Raw genomic sequence first — 22,292 nt, forward strand, 5'->3', positions numbered from 1 at the left:
CAGGAAGAAACGGGGAACTTTCCTAGCGAAGTCCACTTCCACGTTCCCCTTCCTCCCCACCAGGTCCTGCGCCTGCACGCCAGGGCTCTTCGGGCGAGTCGCATCAGACAAGCCATCACCCCCTCCTGCTTCAATACAAGTACACCCACTGCCATGCACGTCAAAAGCTTATGCCGTTCCCAGCATCCTAATAAGTTGCATGCTGTCTGTGGAGGAGCACGCTGCGCCTAAATCTCCTCGGCTCCGTTCCACTTAGCAGGTAGAATGTTTCTTTCAGCTAGATCAAAAGGCAGTTCCTTTCTCCACATCCCCTAGTGTTCTTGAGTCTCCCAGACTCCAAGTTTGTGTTTGCAGAACACCCATTATTCGGCGAACATGGCACTAGTCACCATTTAATACTCATTATCTAAATTGTACAGGCATTCAGGGCGCCCGGGTCACCTTTTGAGGGACTTGATCTTCCCAAGCAAGTTACCTGTAGCTAGAAAAAAACCTACGAAGTCTAAATCTGGACACTACAGTCAGCAGTGTTTGGCGAGTCGTCGCCAGCTAGCAAACTGCACTACAAGGAGCGCATATGACCAAACCAACAGACGGTGAAGAACGAGTAGATGCAGAAGAGCCGAAACTCATATGCGAGAAATTACAGTTCTTACAGTTCATATCCAAACAATACTGGCCGGTCAAGTCAATAAGCTTGCTATTTCTCCAAAGGCTGCCTGGGCACGGGTACGGCAAGCGGAAGCGAAGACCTAAAACCTAAAATATGAGCATTTCAAGGTTGATTACAGCTTGCAATAGCTACACTGTTTTGCGCTTGACCTTGAACTCTTGACCACAAACGATCCTTGGACGTTTATGGCCTACGGTTTATAGTGTAGCGTCTGTTAGGACTTTAGCTTGCTGTTAAGTATGCGCTCTGTGATGCTTATGTTTTCGCTGGTCGCTTCCTTCAGTCTCTGCTGCAGCGGCTCTGCAGCAATGACTCGAAACTTAATTCTGCTTTCGTCCAGATATGTCTCAGATGCAGCTCGCAACTTCAACAGCCACTCCTGAACACCAAATGCAGATCCCACAACAACCCCGCAATCGAAGCCCCCATGCCTTTCCGAGTAACCCTTATCCCCAGCCTGCGAGCCCACAAAGCAAACAAGCTGCACCTTCACTGCATTCGTTGTTAGGACAAGACACTCCTGCACAGGGACTTAGGGCTCAAGTTTTACGGTGAGGGACGCGTCTGCGAATACATCATTGAAGCTGCGTCCCCTGTTGTCGAGGCTCTGCTGGATTTGCATGTCCCTAAGCTGCGCTGCCTTGATGGGGCCCATAAGCACTTCAGCTTTCTCCCCTATGACCGAAACCCGAATGCTCCCGCTGCAGTCTGCTAATGTAATATTCAGCAGATATGTCTGCACAGGCTCGTTACATTGCTTGCTGCAGCTGCTGCACTGCCACATGCTAGAGGGGTCACCTTCTTGCATCTGCTGCATCTTCTTCCGACAGTCTGGGCATGCCCTGCGGCAGCAGTAAAGCAAAGGCAAGGGAAAGAAGCAAAACCAGCGAGCTGCAAGGTCAAAAACGATATAAATGCTGATGAAGCAGCAGTGGAATCAGCGCCATTCGGAACAACAGCAGCGACAGGAGCAGGGGAACTGGTAGCAGCAGCAACATTGGAAAAAGCAAATATATCCCTGCTATCCATGCTGAAGAGTCCACTTGCGAGGGTATTCCTTGTTAATAAGGGTTTCATCATCTGAAGTCCCTGTAAGAGGAACGAAATTTTAAGATTGAATGTTCAAAGCTCAGTGCTTGGGGTTTACGGCCATGAGAACCTGTCGTCCGCAATTCGCTCGATGGTGGCGATGGTAGAAAAGAAAAGGCCCTTCTCAGACACTGAAAACCGCAGCAGCAGCAGCAACTGTAGCTAAACAGACTGCAGAAAGACGCCCCGAAATCCGCCAACAGCAGAAGATAGCACATGCAAGGACTAACAGTAACGGCAGCACCTGTGCCAGTAGCAGCAGAAACAGCAACAGCAACTTACAAAGCGCCGGGTCTGCCTGTGCTGCTTCTTGAGATATTCTGTCTAAAGTTTTGAGTGGCTCATTTCTACCAGGGCCGCCGAGGCCGCCCGCGAGAGCAGGGAAGCTGCTGCAGCTGCTGCCTGTCTGCAGCAGAAGCAGCAACAGCAACAGCAGATAAGCTGTGCGCATATGGGCAGTAAACAACAGTCCATATAAAATAACGTGATGAAAGAAAAAGCAACGGAAGGCAAGGAAACACAGGCAGGTGAACCCACCAGCGATGCTATAGTTGCTGGCGGACGCACCTGCAACTACAGCATCTAAGTCCAAACGCTAAAATCTATAGCCACTTTAGGGCATCAGCTTTACCTGAGCCCACCACTGGGCAAGTCTCTTTGCCTCAGGGGTATCTACAGCAGTGTCAAGTCTTGTGCTGCTTTGCCACTCCAGCTTCTTGCCTCCCCATTCTCCCACCTTCGCGTCTGCAACACAAATTCTAACCCTGAAGCCTACACTATGGACTGTCCCAGTCTTCAGACATGCAGTGGCTGCTCCATATCTCCATCCAAATAGGCAGCACAGTCATTTTGCTGGCTGGCTACCTAGAGACTCCTAGCGACTAGCTAGCCAGCTGGAGAGCCACATCTGCAGGCACTTTTATGGGATTTATAAAGAAGCGTGCAAGATTTGATTACTTCTGACTAAAACAATGGGCTTGCTGGCGAACTGCTCAGGGCTTAGACAATGAACGCGGGGCCCCCATAGCGTAAGGCAGACAGAAACACCGTCCTCATCTACCAGGTGTATGTCTCTCTTTTCCTTCTGCTGCCCCGAAGCCTGAGCCATATCTCAAACAATGGAAGAAGCACCGGATGTGGCTGCAGCAGTAGTGGCATCCCTACAATCAAAGGCATCGGCATCAGCGAGTGCGGCAGACACAGCAATGCCACTGGCAGCGGTGAACGCAACAGCAACGCCTATAGCAGCGGCTGCAGAAGCACTGACTCTGAGTGTGATGGTTTGTACGTCCTTGAAGTCATGAACAACCCCAATGACAGAAACAACGGACCCAACTTCCGCGGCCTCCAGAGACTTTATGGTTACCAGAGGAGTACTGAAACCAGCGAATGCAAACACACATAACTACGCTGCAAGGGTAGCAGCACCAAAGAACAGCAGCAGAAACGTCATTGGTACAATACAAAACTAGAAAGGCCACAGACAGCTACACCATCAGCAATATCAACATAGCTAGCACATCAGCAGCAACAGTGACATACGCAACAAAAGGTATATCTCGTGTTTCTTGTATCTCGGTTATTACTGCTTTCTCATCGAATGTCAGTTCGTATGGGTGGGGCGTTTTGTTGAATCGCTCATTCTTCGGCTTCACGTGCCCACCCTTGAACGAATATACCTGCAGCAGCAATAGGAGCAACAAAAGCAGCAAGAACGGCAACAGAAGTAGCGGCAGTGACAGCGACTGAAATAGCACTGACAGTTACCTCAACAGCAAAAAACGAGGTAGAGCAACATTATGCACGAGAGGAGCAGCAACAGCAGTAATAATCATGGTTGCAGCAATAGTGTCAATAAATGCCATGTTTACTTTGCCCTCCTCCAGCTGCGCATAGAACCGCTCTGCTGCAGCACCAAAAAATGATGCCCTAATTACACCCTGCAACAGCAGCCGCAACAGGTCCACAAAGTGCATAGGTTCGTCCTCATCCGCTGTTGATCTTGTTGCTGCTCCGCTAAAGCTATTTTTGCTGCAGCAAATGGTTCTCTACGCGGCAGCACTGGCGCCACCACAGCAGCAGCACCCCGGTCTTCATGGCAAAGGCAACAGACGCAGGCACAGCTGTATAAGGAACAACTGCTGTCGCACCGGGAGAAATAACAGTACTTACATCTTTGTCCCTGATCTCGAGGCTGAACACTTGCCCCGGGCCTCTTGCGTTTGTAAAAGAGCGCAATTCCCCTCTGTGTACAGACCAAAATTAAGTAAAATTTAAATACAAAGAGGATTTAAAACATGAACATGAAACTTAAGTGAATAATCCGTCGATAGACGCAGAAAAGAGCGTTTCCAGATGGTGCAAAAAAGTAACGTCAAGAGCGCATTATGAAAATGGAGCAAAACAAACAAAACGGCACACAAGAGCAAAAATGTACACGAACGACACAGCACTACAGATGCAAGAGAAAAAAACCTGCAAAAAATAACGGAAGCAGGAAAACGCGCAACGCGGGAGAGAATCAAACGGCATTTAAAACGAAAGAGAGGAGGCCGCAAAGCAGTGGTAAAAGCACAGCTTTTACTTTGCATCTACTCTCCCCCGTATAGTCCATCTCGTGATATACGCAGAGAGATCCTTGATAGCCACGAATGCATCACCAGGCGCACGACCCGCAGCAGCAACACTTGCAGCAGTGGCAGGCTGGCCATACGGCAGGGCTGCAGAAGACACAACATAGAAACAGAGGCAAAGCTAAAATACGAAAATTAAGGGAGCAAATATAAATGCGGGCAGGCAAATAGTATGCAAAAGCACATTCACGGGCAGTAACAAATTTACACCGCCAAACGCAAAACCTCCAAAAGACAAACTACGGGGACCGCCCCTTCAGCAGCATCAATAGCAGCAGTAACTTCAGTAGCAGCAGCAACAAGCGCGCAACCAGTAGCAGCAACAAAAGCAGTACCAGCTCACCCCTTTGGACAGTGCCGTGTGTCGCTCCACGTACCGGGCCGTACGTGTCTCCCTCTCCCTGCTGCTGTTGTTGCTGCAAGGGCTGCTGGTAAGCTGTAGGTGGCGGTCCATACACCTGCTGATGTTGTTGAGGCTGCTGCTGGGGTGGCAACTGTCGCTGCTGCTGTTGTTGCGGCGGCAAATAGGGATTCATGGGCTGCTGCTGCTGCTGCTGCTGCTGTTGTGGCGGCGGTGCTTGCCCGTATGACTGTTGCTGTTGTCCATATGGCGGCTGCTGCTGCTGCGGGTGCAGTAGCTGCTCCTGTTGAGCGTACGGTATATGCTGGCCGTACGGCTGTGGCTGCTGCTGTTGCAGATACGGTGGCTGCTGCTGTTGTTGCTGCAGCGATTGCTGCGGGGCCCCATATGGCATAGAATGTTGCGGCATCTGCCCATGCTGCAATTGTTGCGGTTGCTGTTGCTGCTGCTGTTGCTGCTGTTGCTGCTGCTGTTGCTGTCGGTCTCCTTGATTCTGTGCGTAAGACTGCGGGGGGAAAGCAGGAAGTGCAACCTACGAAGAGACACCAGCAACAGCACCGGAACCGAAAGCAACAGAAGCACCAGGAAAGCCAAAAACATTAAGAGGAGCAGTAGTAACGGCCGGAGTAGGAACAAGAACAACAGCAGGAGCAGCAAAAGCATAGACAACGGCATTCGCACACAGGCAGGGCACCGTTGCATCAGCAGTGCATGCTGCAACAGTACCGCCATTTTCACTGCAAGCAGAAGCAATAGCAGCAGCAACTACATCCTCAACAACAGTGGCTGAAACACCAGTAGCAAATTAGGCAGCAGCACCAGCATCATGACCTTGATGCGTATCGGCATCGGCAGCAACAGTGGAAGCAACAACTGCAAAAGCAGCAGCAGTAGCTCACTTCAGGGCAGGAAGTGAGTAGCTGCGGCACGAGGTGGGAAAAGTCTCCCTCTAAAGGACGGAAGGCGCGTGCCAGGATAACAGATTTCCCCCTAAGTACAAATATATAAAATGAATGTAAATAAAACTACAGGTATAAATGAGTACAAGTTTGTGCGTGCAAAAATCTTGACAAACGTACACTTTTCGCACGGGGCCAGTGCCGCAATCAAACTTGTGGTGCATATGTAGTGCAGAAATGCACGCAGATAATCAATGAGCCACAAAAATTAGAAATAGAAAAACGTTTCTGCAGACACAGTGCATGTGCAGAAAAGCGGAAAAATGCAGCTAAAGACAAACAGGCCACTGACAGGGAATGCAAGCACACGAATACGATGAAAGCAGATTACGGGCTATTAGTATACGTCACTTCAGGAAAGAAGAGGGAGATATGTGTATGCACAAAAAGAAGCGGACAAGGCATGCGAAACGGGAATGGCATGACAAAAAAAGAAGTGTGAACAGCTGAAGAACCGCCAGTAAATACAGAAGAAACAGGCGTGAGAGCAAAGAGGTGAGCCACGCGGCAGCCAGCAGTGAAAGCACTGGCATATAGACTCGCTTTGGAGTAAGAGCCAAGCTAAGTCGTTCAAACAGCAGTAAACGGCCCCTGAGCTGATTCGCAGCTAGAGACATTCGCGCCTCTGCTGCCTGTGCGCTGTCTGGTTGCTGCTGCTGCTGCTCCTGCTGAAGCGGCGGCGGCTGCGCTGAAGCGATTCGACAGAAAAGCTGGCCGTCCGTCACCTGCAGCCTGAGAAGCAGAAACACACATTTGCTCCTGCTGATTTTGCTGCTGCTGCGCTTCCTGTGATGGCTTCTGCCGCAGTTTTTGTTGCTGTTGGAGCCAGTATTGGTGGTGATCCCGCTGTGGTTTATGATGGCTGAGCAGCTGCTGCTGACCGCTTGCTAGCAGCTGGCATTGGTTATCTCCATGTGTCATATCTTTAGATATCGTGTCTCACACTGTTTTGTTCCGTGTAAACGAGCCCAACACACACAACATAACTGGCTCTGGCGGATAAATCAGCTGCTGCAACTGTTGCGGAGTCGGGGGAGGGCCTCTCTGGGTTTGTGTATGCAGCGTGAAAGCAGCAGCACTTAAATTAAACAGAAACCGAGGTGTCGCTGCAGCGGGAAAACCAGGCGGTGGGCTCGGAGCAGGAGCCGGAGGCTGCTGCTGCTGCTGCTGCTGGGGCGGCATTGACTGCTGATGCTGTTGGGGTAACTGCTGTGGTGGCAGCTGTTGCTGATGAGGCGCGGAGGGTTGCCCGTAGGGAGCCCCCGCACACATCACGGGCTGCTGTTGCTGGTGCAGCTGCTGCTGCGGCGGCACGTTCGGCGGCTGCATTGCAGCTGGGGAAGTTGCTTTGTGAAGGTCAAGGGCGGTTGCTTCTCCTGTCGATGCTGTTGCTCGTGCTGCTGTTGCCACCAGGCGGGGCTAGTGGCTTCACAAGCATCGCCAGGATGTCGTGTTAACCAGATTCTACACCCTGGACCCAAGACCTAGACCCTACAGCCTAAGCTGTGGTCTAGGGTCTGGGGCTTCGGGCTGTGCTTCGCGGCTGCTCTAAACCAGCAATTGTTACCCCCTAAGTGTTTTTGAAGCCAACGGCGAGCCCACGCGCTACTGAATTGTAGCAGGGCAGCGCAAGCATGCGCAATGAAAAACGGAAATTAGAGGAAAAGGAAATGCAGGGAATTAGCCTGGGCGAATTGAAGAAGACAAAGGCGGGGGTTCCCTGCAGACTGCATAGGGACCCCACACACCAAAGCGATCAGTGCCTACAGTTTAAGATTTGGCGCTAAGGGTTTAGCGCTATATGTTTGGAACTCGAAAATAAAAACCGCCGGAGAAGTATTCCGCATACGAATCAAAAGGGCAACTAAGCGCAGTGGGGTTATGGGGCTGTGTTCAATGAGGGGTGGCGCCACCGTTTACAGCTAAGGGTTTACATGTTACACGCCAGAGCTTCGGGTTTATGGCATAAAATTCAAAATTTTGGTTTATTTATTTTGTTTTCTGCAGCAATAGTAACGCTCATGAGCCGTGTGATGAGTCTTAATGGCTAGACGCCAAGTTGCAGGGTTCTTAATATATCTCGGTCTGGTATTCCTTGCTGCCGGCGTACCTGAGCCGACTAATTGATGCTTCACTGTATCTGCTCCTTAGTAACTCTTTGAAAGCAAGTAACTCCGGTGTCACTACCTGTTAATTAGGCTGTCTGCATGGTCCTCCCGGTTCCTTAAAGGGCCCTTCAAAAGTTCACAAGACACACTAATTCAACACGGCCAAGACGGTTCTTCCAGAAGAGGCGAATTCGTGGTATCTGCGTTATCAGAGGTAGGGGTCACCTTTGAGGCTTAGTTGGGAACCGCTGCTTACTTGCTTTCCACATCTGTGGCTTCTGGCGCTATCTCCAGGACTACGAGAGAACACAGTAGCTTCATCGCCCTGCTGTTGAAGCTCACCTTACGAAACTTCCTGAAGTTGCGAACTCTAGCTTCAGCTTCTACATAGGGCTGGGCAAAAGCATCCAAAGCACGGATTAAGGCGTCTTCACTTATGTGTAAGGCCTGTGCCTAGATGTGGCTGTCCACACCGGAAATTCCTGCAGGCCGTAAATAGAGGAAGTAGCCCTGGATACAGAAGTGCTTTGTTGCGTAAATCACTTTCAGCAGTCTAGACAGCCGCCGGCTATTCCACTTATGTCGCTCGGCAAGCGGCACTTGGACTGTGGCTGGCGCACCGTACCCTGCAGGTGCGCCTATTGTTGTTTGAGGATTTCCGGGCGCTGAAGCCTTAGAGCATAAAAAATACTAGCCTGAGGCCTTACCCGTTCCGAAGATGTCATAAGGGAGTCCAGAAGGAAGGAGTTTGTTGGAGCTGCAAACTTTAATTGCAGCGTCAAAGGAAAATAAAGCAAGGCCTGATGCTGCAAAACAAACTCTTTCTACTGAAACCAGTAACAACCTGCAAAAAATTTAGCCTTAAACGTGCCCAGGCAAAGGTTATCTCAGGTTTAACTCCTCTGTTATCTACAAGTTACTCTTTGTAAGGATCCCCGCTTCGTACATAGATTTTATCTTAGACAGCGGAATCTTTTTGCAGAATCTCCACTTCATATAAACCCATGCAGGCAAAGTCTATTTCACTTCAGATGTCGATTCCCTCTTCTGCTTTGAATCCTTCCACCTCATTTCTCTGGGCTCCCAGTGCCAATTTCGTATGTTTGTTTCGCGTATTACCTCCTTTCAACTCTTTATTCTCCATGCATTTTAACCTTGCTGCTCTCTTTTGTGGTTGTTCGTTCTACGAGTTGATCTCGCTTTCCCGCATACAGATGAAGCCTTCTTTAGCTGCGCATGAATTCGCTGGTGTTTATGTATATGTTAGGTTTTTCTTCATGTACTGTGTACGTGTGCACATTTCCATGAACACGCAGCCCGTCTACACACTACTCGCCCACTCATGACAGATTTTTGAATGCCTGCTATTTCATTAATATGGAGAGTTGGAAATTATGATGCATTTGCTGCCCCAATTCCAAATTGATTGTCCTTTCTACAAATGCTAATTTTCTGCAAACCCATTGATTTAGGCACTCAGCTCTTCAATACTCTTGCCTGTTCATTTGTTTATCTTGAAGAAAAAATCTCAGCAGCGAAAAGTCAAGCAGCAAAAGTTGTGTAACAAAAAAAGCTGCTGCCGCAGCAGCTTCTATTGTAGAAGCTCTGCCGCTGTTTCTGGAAGCAATGCTGGAGCTGCGGCTGTTGCGGCGGCAGCAGCAGCACGTGCTTCAAGGGCTGGCAGGGAAAGTATATTATACTTTTGAAGCCGCAGAAAAGCGGCTGATGCAGAAGCTACTGTTGATGCTGCTGCCGCCGCATAATTTGTTTTGTTTACGTACCGACACAAAAGACAGGCCTGTGATTCAGCCAAAAATAGAATTCGTCCATATTCAAATCAACATGTACTTGCTGGCATACGGATACATGAGCGCGACCATGTAAACGCATGCGGAAGCATATTCATGCACGTACACATACATGTAGACACCCATGGAATTACATGCACACGTATATTCTCATACACGCATGAATGCATGTGTACATGAATACGTACTTGCAGATTTTCGTACATGCGCATAAACAAGCATACATAAAATGCGTAAACGCACACATAGACACACGGTGTACAGTATGTATTATGTAAATAAACATGCATGCATGCTAATATGTACGCACGCAAGCTCATGAATACTTGCACATCCAACTACAAAAATATACACACGCATGAACAAATGTGTACATTCACGTTTTGTAAGTGATTTGTATATCTGTGCACAGAAACATATATGCATGTATGACAGACGCATGTGTAATATGCATAAGCAATTTTCTGTATATTTGTGCGCAGGTTAAAAGGTACGAATAAGCATTACTGCACTTTCCCACGCACATAAAGCTCCACCTACATATACTTGGCTTCAGGTAGCTGTTCATACATAGCATACACGCACGTACATCGTTTTCACAAACGTGCATAATTTAGGTATTTATATTGCGGGCAAATGCACACGTGCGTGCTGCTGTAGAGTACAAACATATGCACGCACATGTACACAAACACACACCGTGTATGTAAATACACTCCATCTGCGCAGCTGCGTACAGTGCGCGTGTGCAGATATACATTCATGTGCATCTGCATCTGATGCAGGAAATGCCGAAGCTTTTTCAGCAAGTACACGCAGGAGCGCATACAATAGGGGACCGTTAATCAAATATATAGACAAATTCATAAAAGAGTGTGTACACCTTTGATATGTACTTGTTTGCAGGAATGCACGAAGTGCATGGCATTGTGAGTGTGTAAACACAATGCCATGCGCGTAAATACATACACATTATGTATAGTCTTGTTCCACGCGCATTGTCTGCATACTCCTCCACTTAATACCTTCTATGTATTCGTTCATCCGCGCATGCACACATACGCGACATTGGTCATCCGCGTACTGTTCACTTCGTTTGAGTAGTCTTTTGTACCTGCACATATTAACAAATGAACACGCCCTTCTTACCTTTGCAGTTTCCCGCAAATTCGCATACATACATGTTTTGGCCATGCTCACAAGATTACATGCATGTACACCTACACATTTATCCGTTCATTCGTGCGTACGTAAGCATCCGTATGTACAAATAGTAAATACGCATTCACTTACATCGTGCGCATTATGCACATTCGTGTACGCGCAAACATACACGTAAAGACAGAAACAAGAATACATGCGTCTATCTAACATACAGCTGCCCATGAATGTATAGGTGTACTAATCCGAATTCAAATAATCGAATGGTCTCACCTACATGTACGTGCACGCACCGAACAAGAATGAAAGCAGGCAGGCGACAACATAATGCAGAAAATGAGCGAGCGCATGGCACTAGCAGAATTCAAGAAAACCAACCGAAAACAAAGAAAATAGCAGCCTGCTGGTATACTGGAGGACTCGTGGAAAGAACGAGCCCTCAGATAAGCCGCAACAACCTCAAACAGTGCTGCCGTCATTACTACGAGGCCCCTTGTGCAAACAAAAATGGGAGCGCAGGGGTTCTTGTAATTGGCTCCTGTCGCTTTCTGTGAATTTGCATAGATACATTACTTATGTTTCTTGTAACTTCTTCGGCCCTTTGCATTGATGTTTTCATAGTCATGAGGGTTCGTCAATTTGTTACTTTTTCTTCCGTGTACCTTCATCTTTGTGTTTCTCTTCGTGTTGTTATACGCTTGGCTGCATGTTAGAGTTTGGCTCTATGTTTGTGTTCATGCTTGTATTTGCTTTCCCTCTCCTGTGTCGTGTTCGTCCTTCTCTACCCGCTCCTGTTTTGTTTACCCTCTTCGTCTTTCTCGTCGTCTTCTTCCTTATTCTTGCATTTTTGATGCCTTCGTGCATATTTCATTCTCACGGGCATGTTGTTGCGCATGCTCGTGTCTTCCCGTCCTCAGACTCTTTTAGGTTTGTGTTTGCCTGCGCCAATCTTCATAGGCTGGACCGTTGCCTTCGAGTTTGGCTTTTTCTTCATACTTTTCTGTGTCTGGATTTTCGTGTGTATGTTTATATTTATGCTTAGCTTTGTTGTTGTTTCAGTCCTTGCTTTCATTTCTTTCTACTTATCCGTCTCCGTGCTCATGCTTGTTTTTCCCTGCAGTTTTTCTTTTTCCTTCTGTCTCTGCTTGTCTTTAACTTTGTGCTTCTCTCTGTGTTTTCCTGTGCGTTTGGTCTTCTCTTTGCCTCCAGCCTGGCTGCTTTTGTCTGTTTCCTTGACTTCACTTCCACCTTTAGTCTCGTCCCCTTGCTCACTTTCAGTTTTACTTTCTGCATCTTGTGCTTCTCTTGTTTCCTTGCCTGTGGGTTCTTCCTCTACCCTATTTAGTGTCCTAATCGTTGATCTGCCGAAGAGCCCGAGCCCTATTCTGCGTGTCTTCACGTTCTTCCTTTCTAGACTCTGAGTTTGTAATTGAGCAGCATCTGGAAGGGTCTTCTTGCTGCCCTGTCTCTCTCTGCCTAACGAACCATGCCCGAATGGAATGTGCAGCAAAGACCAACGACGACGACGCCGGTCCGAGGGTTCCTGAGGCCCCCATTGCTGGCGATTAGTCCACTGGTCTTCAGGACTGGAGGAAGTCCCTTCCTCCCACACCTTCTGCGAGCTCCCGGCGTTGCTCTGATCAGTGCTAATGCCTGACACCTCCTCTTCTTCATCATGGAGATCCTTCGGGTCCTTCTGATGCTTTCGTGATCCCCCCAGAGCCCGAGAGATACCGAAGTCTATAGCTACCGTGTTGTGCCGGCGTGCGGGTTTTTTTCGCCTCTTTCTTTTGCATTCCTCTCTTGGCTCTTTACGAACGGTCTCCACAGAGGATTGCTCTTTCTGCTGCGACTCCTCTGCTTCGTTACTGATGCTGATTTCTGCTTCTGTTGTTGCTAATAGCGCTTCAGCTGCTCCGCCTGCCGTCTCCTCTTCGGCTTTTGTTGTCGCTTGTCCCAAATCATCAAGCACCATCAACTCAAGGACAGACGCCCCATCTTCAACTGCAGGGGTTCCCTTCAGAGTCAGAAGTGAAGAAATCGAACCAAAAAGATCATCTGCGACATCTGCATCTGTGTCTGAGTCCGTGTTCAAGTCAATTCGCATCCTGACCATTGGTTGTGTTTTGTTTTCACTTTTTTCTGTTTTTTCCTTTTCCGTTTCTTCCTCTGTTTTTTCTTTCTCCGCCTCCTTCCCAGTTTCCTTCTCCGGACTTTTCGTCTTGTCCTCCACTCCTTTTCTGAAGGGTCTGCGAGTCTCAAGAGACCCGTAGAATTGCGTTCCTGGCTCATTAGTGGGAATCTTTGTGGCACGACTGCTGGCTGCCCATGTGTGGGTTCCGAGCTGATCCCCCGCACGGGCCTTTTCTGAAGATTCGCCCGTGGGGCCCCAAGAGTTGACCCTTCTCAGACCAGACGGGCGCCTTCTCTGCAACGACAGATTAAGAGTGGATACCTGGTTCACATGCAGCGGCGGAAAAAACAGCGACAGAGACAGGTCCCCTGACTGGAGAGTGCTCTGCTCTTGATCTAGCTGCTGAGACGGTGGAGTCTGCATGTGCAATTTGCTTTCGGAGTCTCCCATGAGGAACAGCTGACTGATGGACGCTTGTGTTTGCTGTTGACCTTTTGACAGTTTTTTGCGTCTGAAAGAGCCTTTTGATTGCCTGGGTAGGCTGGTGATTGGTGGCGTTCCTGGTGCGGGGCGCAGCAGCAACGCAGGTAAAGGACTGGAAGACGGCATCACACGAGACCTCATCATTCCCCGCTGCAATCTGGAGATGGTGAACTCATCTACTTGAAGTCGTTGTAGGTGACGATACCCTGTTGCAGCCCTTTCTGCAGCTGCTTTCTTTGCCGTAATCGCCGCTGCCATGGCTTTGTCTGCAGCAGCTCGTTGTTGCCCGCCTCCTCGTGTTCTCGCCGCCTCTTTTGCTGCCGCTTTTGCTGTTGCTTCCTGTTCTGCTGCTGCTTCCATCTGACTGAGCCACTGGTCTACCAGTAGATCTGCGGCAGCTCCTACCTCTGCTGCTGCTGCCGAAAAGACATCCTCAAGCTGGTCATGCAGCAAAATCAAACCAGGATGAGGCTTGTAACATCTAATAAGCACTCCAAGTTCTTCTCTCTGTTGTTTCGTTTCGCTTGCCAACAGAGTCACCTTTTGCATGTAATATAGCAAAAGCTCCTCAGCACCACTGAGGCTGGAACCGCTGGTGCTGCCGGTGCTGCTGCAGCTGCTGCAGCTACTCGTGCTGCTGCTGATGCTGCTGGTTCGATCTGGCAGCGGCCCTGGCCGTGCCGCTTCCTCTCCCGATTTCCGTTCCTCCTCCTCTTGCTGCTGCTTTATTTTGGCTGCATCTTCTAGAGCGTCTCGCGCCTTAACCAAGGCGCTTCTTCCTCCAACTGCCGACTGCTGCAAGAGATGTAAGCTGTTTTTCCAGCGGGTCTCGAGCATGCTCTTGGCCGTACCCATCAGCTCCGTTGCTTCGGTGACCGCCGACTGAAACGTCACGCCAGTATCTGTTCCAGAGATGAAAGCCGTGTTTATACGTTCGGCGAGGCTCAAGGCGTCTGCTGTGAGATGGTAGGGCGCTTCCAAAAGATTCAAATTCCGCTGCTGCTGCGTCCCCGGCGTGGTGCTGCTGCCCCCCTGGTCCAGCCGTCCCAGGACACTCTTGAGCTTTTCAGCAGCTTCCTTAACCTTTCGGCCGTATGCAGAAGCATCTGCTTCCGTGCAAGTAGCCTCTTCTTTCTCATGTTTCTGCTTAAGATGCTTTCTAAGCGATTGCGTCTGCTGCGCCTGCTGCTGTTGCAGCGACGCTTCCTTTGCGCGCATTCGTATTTCCAGTTGCTTGTAAGAGTGCTTCAGATGCTTGGAGGGGCTGAAGATATTCAGCTGCAGCAGCTGAGAGGACATGTGCTTCGCTGCACGCACTTTAGCATCTGCTGCTTTTAATAATTTCGCGATATCTGATGAAGTGTGTCCTTCCAGGGAGGCCTTGCCAATGGCTGCTTTAGCTTCATTCAGCGAGTGCAGCATACTGTTACTGAGATCAAGCAGTGCAAGTAGCACAGAGGGAGCGGGGAACGCAGGTAAAGAAAGCGGTTCTCCCCGCACTGTACGGGCTGCAGCCAAAGCAGCGACTGCTGATGCTGATGGATTCCCTTTTGATGACAAACGCACAGCCAACTCGTGCAGAGCCCACGCTCCTTGCTCTGCAGTGGCACCCACGTCGCGTAGGTTCTGTTGGGCTGCTTCTGCAGCTGCCTCGAGCCCCTGCAGCTGCGGGAGGTCGCTTTCGATATCTCGCTTTAAGGTCAGAGCAGCGGCCGGCAAGGGCTCTCCTGGGGCTATTGCTGCAGTCAATTTCTCCAGTTCTCGTGCATCTTCTTCGAGAGATTCTCGGAATCCCTTAGCTGCTGCTGTGCTTTTTTCAGCATTTCCAATAAGCCGTTTCAGTCGAGCTAATGCATCACTGACACTAGATTGCTCCTGTTCTGTCAGGGTTTTGGCGTCAGACTCAGGTAATTGGAGGAAGTTTAACTGCTGCTGCACTTCAGGCGGTAGTTCGCCCGCTGCCGGTTTCGTTTCAGCCAGAGCAGCTTCGGCCGCAGCTAGAGAGGCGCAGTTGTCTTGGCCGCCTGCAGCCAAAGAACGAGTTCCTTTTGAATTAATTGGTAAGCGAATTGCGTCCGCACATTTTGCAATCAAAAAAGCCAAGGCAAAAAATACCAAGACGAGGACGGGATCACTTGCCAGTCCTTTTCTGACAGGGGATCTGGGTCCAAATTTTCGTCCTTTTAATGGCTGCTGCGAATCCGAGGGCCGTATAAACGAGCTTGTTGAAAGATCGCTCCTTCCCGGCGACCGGGAAGAAATGGTCAAGGCTGTAAACGTGCTTTGTGCCCGTACATGTTGGGGATCAGTTGCTGTAATTGCTGCAGCAGCGGCTGTGCGGAAATCCCCAGGCCCAGGAAACGAGAGGGCAAACACCGCTATAAAGCCGCAAAAAAGATGCATTTTAACCTTTGAAACGCATCTTAACGCACTCAATAAAACTGTAACTGTTCAGAAACGGAAGATCTCCACGGCTCGTCGAGGCCGCTCCTCCAAGGATGCCAACCCCACACCGGGGCTGCTTTGATGTTCTTTCCGTTGCCGTTTCAAAGATAAAACAGAACAAATAACCTTTAATATGTGTCTTTGACTATATGTGCACGAATTCTCAGATGGAGAGCCGCAAGAGGTGAGAGCGACCTTGGCTGGAGCTGAGCCCTCAGGCAGGGAGCGGACCGGTGCGCGGGAGCTGCCGGCACCACCCCTGCAGAACACGTGAACAAGTGGAAACTTGCTTTCCATCAACAACTTCCACATGAACTTCACTCCACGCACGTCACTTGACTCTGTTTAGATAACAGATTGTTCCTGAATAACTACGCAATTATTGAACGAAAACAGGCGAACAACTACGACAGAGGAATGCACGGTGAACACGCGGGTAGCTCGCTTTCGTCTGATTCCATCTTTAGGACTGCTCCATCCTCTTCGAAGTTCGTCTTGTAGACTTTTAGGCCTTCACCTGTTTCGTAAGCCCTGGTTCTGTAGATTCGTGCCCTTTCAATACCACCTGAGCTGCAGCAAAAATTAGGCAGCATTGCATCCGTTCTGCAGAAATACAGGCGGGACCAGAACAATAAATGTCTACGTATATACTCCTTTTTTTGTAAAAGCAACAATAAAAGCTGGAAACTTTCAATAGGGAAAAACGCGAGGACGGCCTTCTTCTGGCCTCTACAGCTAGGGTGTATTGTTTCTAATGCGCGTTCGATACCCTTCCGCTTTATATCTATGTTAAAAAGCCTGGAGCATGCTTTTAGGCACCCACGCAGCTAAGCAAATGCATGCTTCCGACGCAACTTTCAGTTTTCTATAACTTGCCCAACAACAACCCAGTAGAGCCGTTAGGAGGCTCTACCGTGCACATGGCCCCAGCGGCCCGGGTTAGACCACTGAGACTCTCAAATACACGTAAAAGAACAGCTGCTCAGAGTTAGAGCTGTATAATGTGTTGTAGCTGGACGAGAATCATGCGTTTTGGAAGGCCACAAGCGCTGCGATCCTCAGCAGCTGGGAAGAATTACGAGGGACCCACTCGAAAAACAGCTGCTTACGGCATGAAACAGTGACGCCTTGGCACAGTCTAGCATGGAAGTGTGGAATGTGAAACATTTCTTGGGCAGCCGCACCAAGAAACTCAAAGTGTCTGCCGCGGTCCTGAGGATCAAATATCCGCAGCGCTTGCTCCTCTAGACACCAAAAGCAACGGTTTGTGTACACAATGAGCACTATTGGATCTCGAAACGGCATGCACGCTTTTCAAAACTTCCACCAAAACGCCTTAAAGTTGGCCACTGTATTGCACTTCGGACACTCTCAAGAAACGGCCAGCAGTAGTCGCCGCGTCCAACCTGCGATGGGCCACGGGGTCCCCTTGCCCTGCAAGCCATACTTCGGTATACCAGGAATCATACGCGCTCAAACGCTCTATAAAGGCCTTGAATATTTTTCATGTCCCTGAGATCATAGCACAGCTAAGCGTCCTAGCGGAAGCAGGCGACTCCAGAAAGCGTGGTACCAAAAACTTTACTGCAGTGTAGTCTCATTCCGAAGTTCATAACGTGAGCGGAGCTCAATTTTCCGCAAGTACTTTCAGTCAATCGCCATGCCTAGCGCGCGGGATAGTGAGTAAGTTTGTGCCTACTACTAGCTTACACTACGGAAGTCTGGCCCGGAGACAATGGTCACGCACCACACAGGCGTCTGCCCTTTCAACCACGGTTGCATCTGGACCCAAGGCTTTCACTGCCACCCAGAGTCCTACTACAGACGTTACAGGAGAGCTGAAAGGTTGCGACCATTTTATGTAGCTCTCTTTCGCCTGCTCCTCTGCGTGCCAACATGCCCATCTGGCGGGTTAGGCAACTAGAAGGTTCGCCGCAGTACCACAGGTTCGTCGTGTTAGTCTTGCTTACTGAAGTATTCACTAAGAAGACCTTTTAAAGTAGGGCTGCATAGCTCTGGGCTCCAAGGCTCCGCTTCAGACTCTGCGTGTTGCGGGCCCACTTAAACTCTTGCTCACTTGCATTGTGCTTCGGTTGTTTCTTTGCCTTGGCACCTCTAGTAGCTGCCCGCAGGCTTTCGGAGATGTTTTTACAAGGTGCAAATGATGTTGCAGAAACGTTGCCTCTGTAACCATAGGAAGTTTACGCTTCCTAAATATGAAAACGCAATGAATGTATCGAGTGAAAGATCTGCTCAGTTATGCCTGTTCATGTACAGTATAAGATAGCTCGCGCGCTCCTACGCAAAATGAGAATATGCGCATATGCGTTCATGCACATGTGCACGAACGCACACGACTGGGCAGTAGCTCGTTCTAGTCTACCAATAAAACCAAAGGGAATACGTAATAACCACAACACACCAACCAACAGTGGAAAATGCTGCACATGCGAGTCACAATCATGATAAAAAGCACACGCATGTAAGACTTTCTTAGAAGTGCACACGCAAAACAAGAACTTGCACAAGGACACTCGAAGATGAACCACACATGCTCTGGTTTTGAATAGCACTATACGTTTTTACGATAAAACGTGGACGACATCTGCTGCTGTCACACAGCGACTGCCGCGAAAGCTCCGCATGTTGGCGAAGATGTAAGACAGTGACCAGATGAAATATAAAAACATGCAGTATATGAATGCTGACGGATATATCTAGTGTGCCTTCAAAGCGATGGATCAGTGCATATTCTAGACTAATCAACACTTCAGATTAATCAATGCCTGTGTTGCATTTGACAACACAACATTTCTGTGGCCTATTCAGGCTGAAACAACATGCAGATTTGCTCCAGAAACGCATGTGATTGCTAGGGAAAAATAAACTAGTGAGGGAGGTCACTACTTCCTTTACTCACTGAACAAGTAATTACTTCAATCGAGGGGTTTCATACAGCACATCATGGTGTGCATGTACTGGAATGCATACATGCAAACGGGCAACCGTCCACATAAGTCGTGACCAAAAAAATAAACAATTAATCATGTTAACTGTGTATTCAAATAAACGTGAATTGGCCACAAGGGAAATCATTGATGAGCTACCTTCCAAATTATCAGATTCAGTGTGTCAATAAGCATTGTTGACCAAATTACACTTTTCACGTTCCTTAGAGGCGCGTGACTCAAGTGCTCCGTCGACCTAGTCTGAAGATTATAAAACCTACTGACAAATATAAATCAGAGGGCCATATCTTTGCTGGCGCCTCTGCCTAGGGCTGCTGCCGTTCCTGCCTCAGCCGGTTCCCCGAATCGTTTTCTCTTTTTCGCTGTTCCATTGCGACCACAACACCTTATGCTTCACATATTGCCCGTGCCCCAGCTGCAGGTCCTGCTGCAGCTCATGCTGGCGGTCCTTTTGCTGTCACCTCGGCCCCCATCGCAATGCCGCTGCAGCCCAAATCCTGCTGCAGGTTTTAGCGATGGCTGGGTTCCTTCGACGCTTCATAAAGCGCTGTAAGCGCTTCTCTAGGAGCCCCAGCGCTTTGCAATTTCTTGAGAAGCGTCTTTGCGTGTGTTTGCAAAGCTCTGCTTGCCTCCTGCGCCTGTTCTGCTTCCGTTCCATGCTTTGTTGCTGCTGCACTGTCCCCTTCTGATGCTGCTTTCTGTTCCTTTCCTTTGGAAAATGAATGCTGTCGGGACAACTGCGTCACTGCCCGATTCCAGGCCCCTCCTACTGTATAGACAGCACTCGTGAATTCTTCCTTGGTTTTCTTCATGACCTTCTCGAGCCCTTCTGCTGCTGTTGAGGGCCTCTGCGGCGCCACAGCCAAGGCAGCAACACGCTGCAGCTGAGTGAGTGCAGTAGTGGCCATCCCTTCTGTTGTTGCAAAGACAGAGACAGCACTAAGGAATGTCTCCTCAAGTCTTGCCCGCCTCTGCTGCTCCTTTGAAGAAGCGGGGGCAGTCGTAGTTATGAGGTCCTCGCAGTCCTTCGCTGCAGCGCTGACTTCTTGTGCTGCCTTCAGCAGCTGCTGCTGCAGTCGCGTGCTGCGCCCCTCCCACTGAGGATCCAAATACCTTTGCAGCAACTCCATTGCTTTGCGGCAGGTCTGCACAGCGCCGTCAAGTGCACGGCACAACTCCAAGTCTGCATCTTCGCCTTTGCCTTCATGCACTCCCTGCAGCGCCTCTCCATTTCGAATGAAGACTGTCTCGACAGTTTTGATGTCGAGAAGCGCTTCGCCGTGCGACTGAGACTTCTGGCCTGAAGACCCGTGCATGAGTTGGCTCAACACTTCCATCGCGCCATCAACGCTTCTTTTGAGTTTGTCGATAAGTGCCTGAGTTCGCTGCTTGTTGGCTGCTGCGTCGGCCACGCCTTCCAGCCACCGCCGCCGCCGCTGAGACTCCGCAGCACGCTCTTCCTCCTGCCGCTGCTGCTCCTGCTGCAGCTGGGAAGTTGCTAGGGTCAGTTCAAACAAAAGCGATTTCCACTCTGGCCCAGGCGGATCCAGGTTTTGCACAGCATGAGACCCCGCGTTCACCTTGCTGGCTTCGCTTATGGCCCTTATTGCTCGCGAAACTTCGCTGCGCAGCTGGTGCCCCAGTGTCTGCTGCTGCCGATACTGCTGGGTTTCCTTTCGCTGCGCTATGAGTTCCTGTAGGCGGGCATGCGAGGATTTCATTCTCTCCCACAAGTGATCATAGAGTCCAGAGGCAGCTGCTGCTTCCTCGGCAGTCGCCTGCAGCTCGCAACCCCCAGAATACCTTCCCAAAACAACCTCTGCTGCTGCAACAGCAGCAGCAGCAGCAACTGAAATTTGCTGACCTCCACCAGCGTGCTGCAGCCACAAAAGCACCGTGCGCCCATCTTGGTGCGGCGAATATTTCATAGTTTGCAACTTCCCCATAAGATCCTCCAGTTTCTTCTTTTCCTCTTCGATTCTTCGCCGTTTCGCACCGAAGTGTTCCTGGTGCCGCAGTAGTTGCTGCAAAATAGGGTTGCTGGTGGGTCTTTGCGGCGTTGTTGTTTCCTTCAAAATGGCAATTTTTTCACTAATATTTTTCTCATCATTGGCAGCTTTTTCTTCGAGCCGCGAAAGCCGATCTCTCTGTTCACCCACTTCTCGCCGCAGCGCCGACAAAATGGAAGAAGCTGTAGATACGTCTTGCTGCAGTTCCTGAGGCAGGCATCCAAGGTCTTTCTTCGCAAGCCGCAGCAGATTTTGCTGCTGCTGCGCGTAGTCCACCTCTGGCTCCTGCTGCTCCTGCGTCGCTGCTGCTTCTGCTTCTAAAGGAAAAGGAGGCACAGCACCAACGCTGTGCCGGGCCAGCAGGGATTCAGCATTCTGTTTTACATGCGCTGCTGCTTTCCTCCGCCTTGTGCCTGTTCGTTTGCCTTCAGCGGCCTCTGCTTCTTCAGATTTTTCTTCACTTTTAGCAGCAGCTTCTTCGCTGCCCTCTTCTGTCTTTGCCTCCTCCTGCGGCAGCTGCACCTCCTGCGTCGTTCGCCGCGGCTGGGGCAGCGGCAAGTGGCCTTGCTGCACCTTCACCTCCCGCTGTGGCTCCTGCTGCTGCTGCGGCTGCTGCGACTCGTGCTGCGGTTGCTGCTGCTGCTGCTGCTGGGGCTGGGGCTGCGGCTGGGGCTGCGGCTGCTGGTGGGGCCGCTGCCGCTGCCGCGGCTGGGGCTGCGGCTGCTGGTGGGGCCGCTGCCGCGGCTGGGGCTGCGGCTGGTGCTGCGGTTGCTGCTGCAGGTGCTGCTGCGGTTGCTGCTGCGGCTGCTGCTGTGGCTGGTGCTGCGGGTGGGGTTGCGGCTGGTGCCGCGGCAGGGGCTGCGGTCGCTGCCGCGGCAGGGGCAGCGGTCGCTGCTGTGGCTGCTGCTGCGGCAGGGGTTGCGGCTGCTGCTGCGGCTGCTGCTGCAGCTGGCGACGCGGGTGGGGTTGCGGCTGTTGCTGCGGCTGCTGGTGAGGCTGGTGCTGCGGCTGCTGGTGGGGCGGTTGCTGCGGCTGGCGCTGCGGTTGCTGCTGCGGCTGGTGCTGCGGTTGCTGCTGGGGCTGCTGCTGCGCCTGTTGCTGGGGCTGCTGGTGGGGCTGTTGCTGCGGCTGCTGCTGCGGGTGAGACTGCGGCCGCTGCTGCGGCTGGTGCTGCGGCCGGTGCCGCGGCAGGGTGTGCGGCTGGTGCTGCAGCTGGTGCTGCGGCTGGTGCTGCGGCTGCTGCTGGGGCTGGTGCTGCGGCTGGTGCGGCAGTTGCTGCTGCACCTGTTGCTGTTGGTGCGGCAGCTGGTGGTGCTGGTGCTGCGGGTAGTGCCACGGGTTGGTTTGCGGCTGCAGCGGGTGCTGGTGCTGCGGCTGGTGCTGCAGTTGCTGCTGCGCCTGTTGCTGTGGCTGTTGCTGCGGCAGCTGGTGCGGCTGGTGATGCGGCGGGTACCATGGGT

At 50.7% G+C, this 22,292-nt stretch overlaps 3 protein-coding genes across 3 annotated transcripts in view; all 3 read right to left on the bottom strand.

Annotated features, from left to right (window-relative positions):
• Nucleotides 1–887: 887 nt before the first annotated feature.
• Nucleotides 888–7,044, bottom strand: ETH_00018370 (Replication protein A 70kDa DNA-binding subunit, related; the record flags this gene model as incomplete). Its single annotated transcript, XM_013378348.1, has 14 exons — nucleotides 888–1,130; nucleotides 1,224–1,515; nucleotides 1,821–1,893; nucleotides 2,045–2,168; nucleotides 2,394–2,506; nucleotides 2,720–2,861; nucleotides 3,030–3,138; nucleotides 3,305–3,441; nucleotides 3,634–3,702; nucleotides 3,935–4,007; nucleotides 4,347–4,482; nucleotides 4,739–5,288; nucleotides 5,656–5,746; nucleotides 6,659–7,044. 14 exons carry the CDS (start codon nucleotides 7,042–7,044, stop codon nucleotides 888–890), a joined length of 2,538 nt encoding a protein of 845 aa, XP_013233802.1.
• A 4,826-nt stretch (nucleotides 7,045–11,870) lies between these two features.
• ETH_00018375 (uncharacterized protein) lies at nucleotides 11,871–15,812 on the bottom strand (the record flags this gene model as incomplete). Its single annotated transcript, XM_013378349.1, has 1 exon — nucleotides 11,871–15,812. One exon carries the CDS (start codon nucleotides 15,810–15,812, stop codon nucleotides 11,871–11,873), a length of 3,942 nt encoding a protein of 1,313 aa, XP_013233803.1.
• A 3,520-nt stretch (nucleotides 15,813–19,332) lies between these two features.
• ETH_00018380 (uncharacterized protein) overlaps nucleotides 19,333–22,292 on the bottom strand; it is a gene marked incomplete at both ends in the record, with an annotated part of 4,306 nt that continues 1,346 nt past the window's right edge. Inside the window, one exon of the mRNA XM_013378350.1 lies at nucleotides 19,333–22,266. Coding sequence (XP_013233804.1) covers nucleotides 19,333–22,266 — 2,934 coding nt within the window. The remainder of the gene's footprint in view (nucleotides 22,267–22,292) is intronic.

Source organism: Eimeria tenella, genomic scaffold (genome assembly GCF_000499545.2).
Source record: "Eimeria tenella Houghton genomic scaffold, Eth_scaff80, whole genome shotgun sequence".
Lineage (NCBI taxonomy): Eukaryota > Apicomplexa > Conoidasida > Eucoccidiorida > Eimeriidae > Eimeria > Eimeria tenella.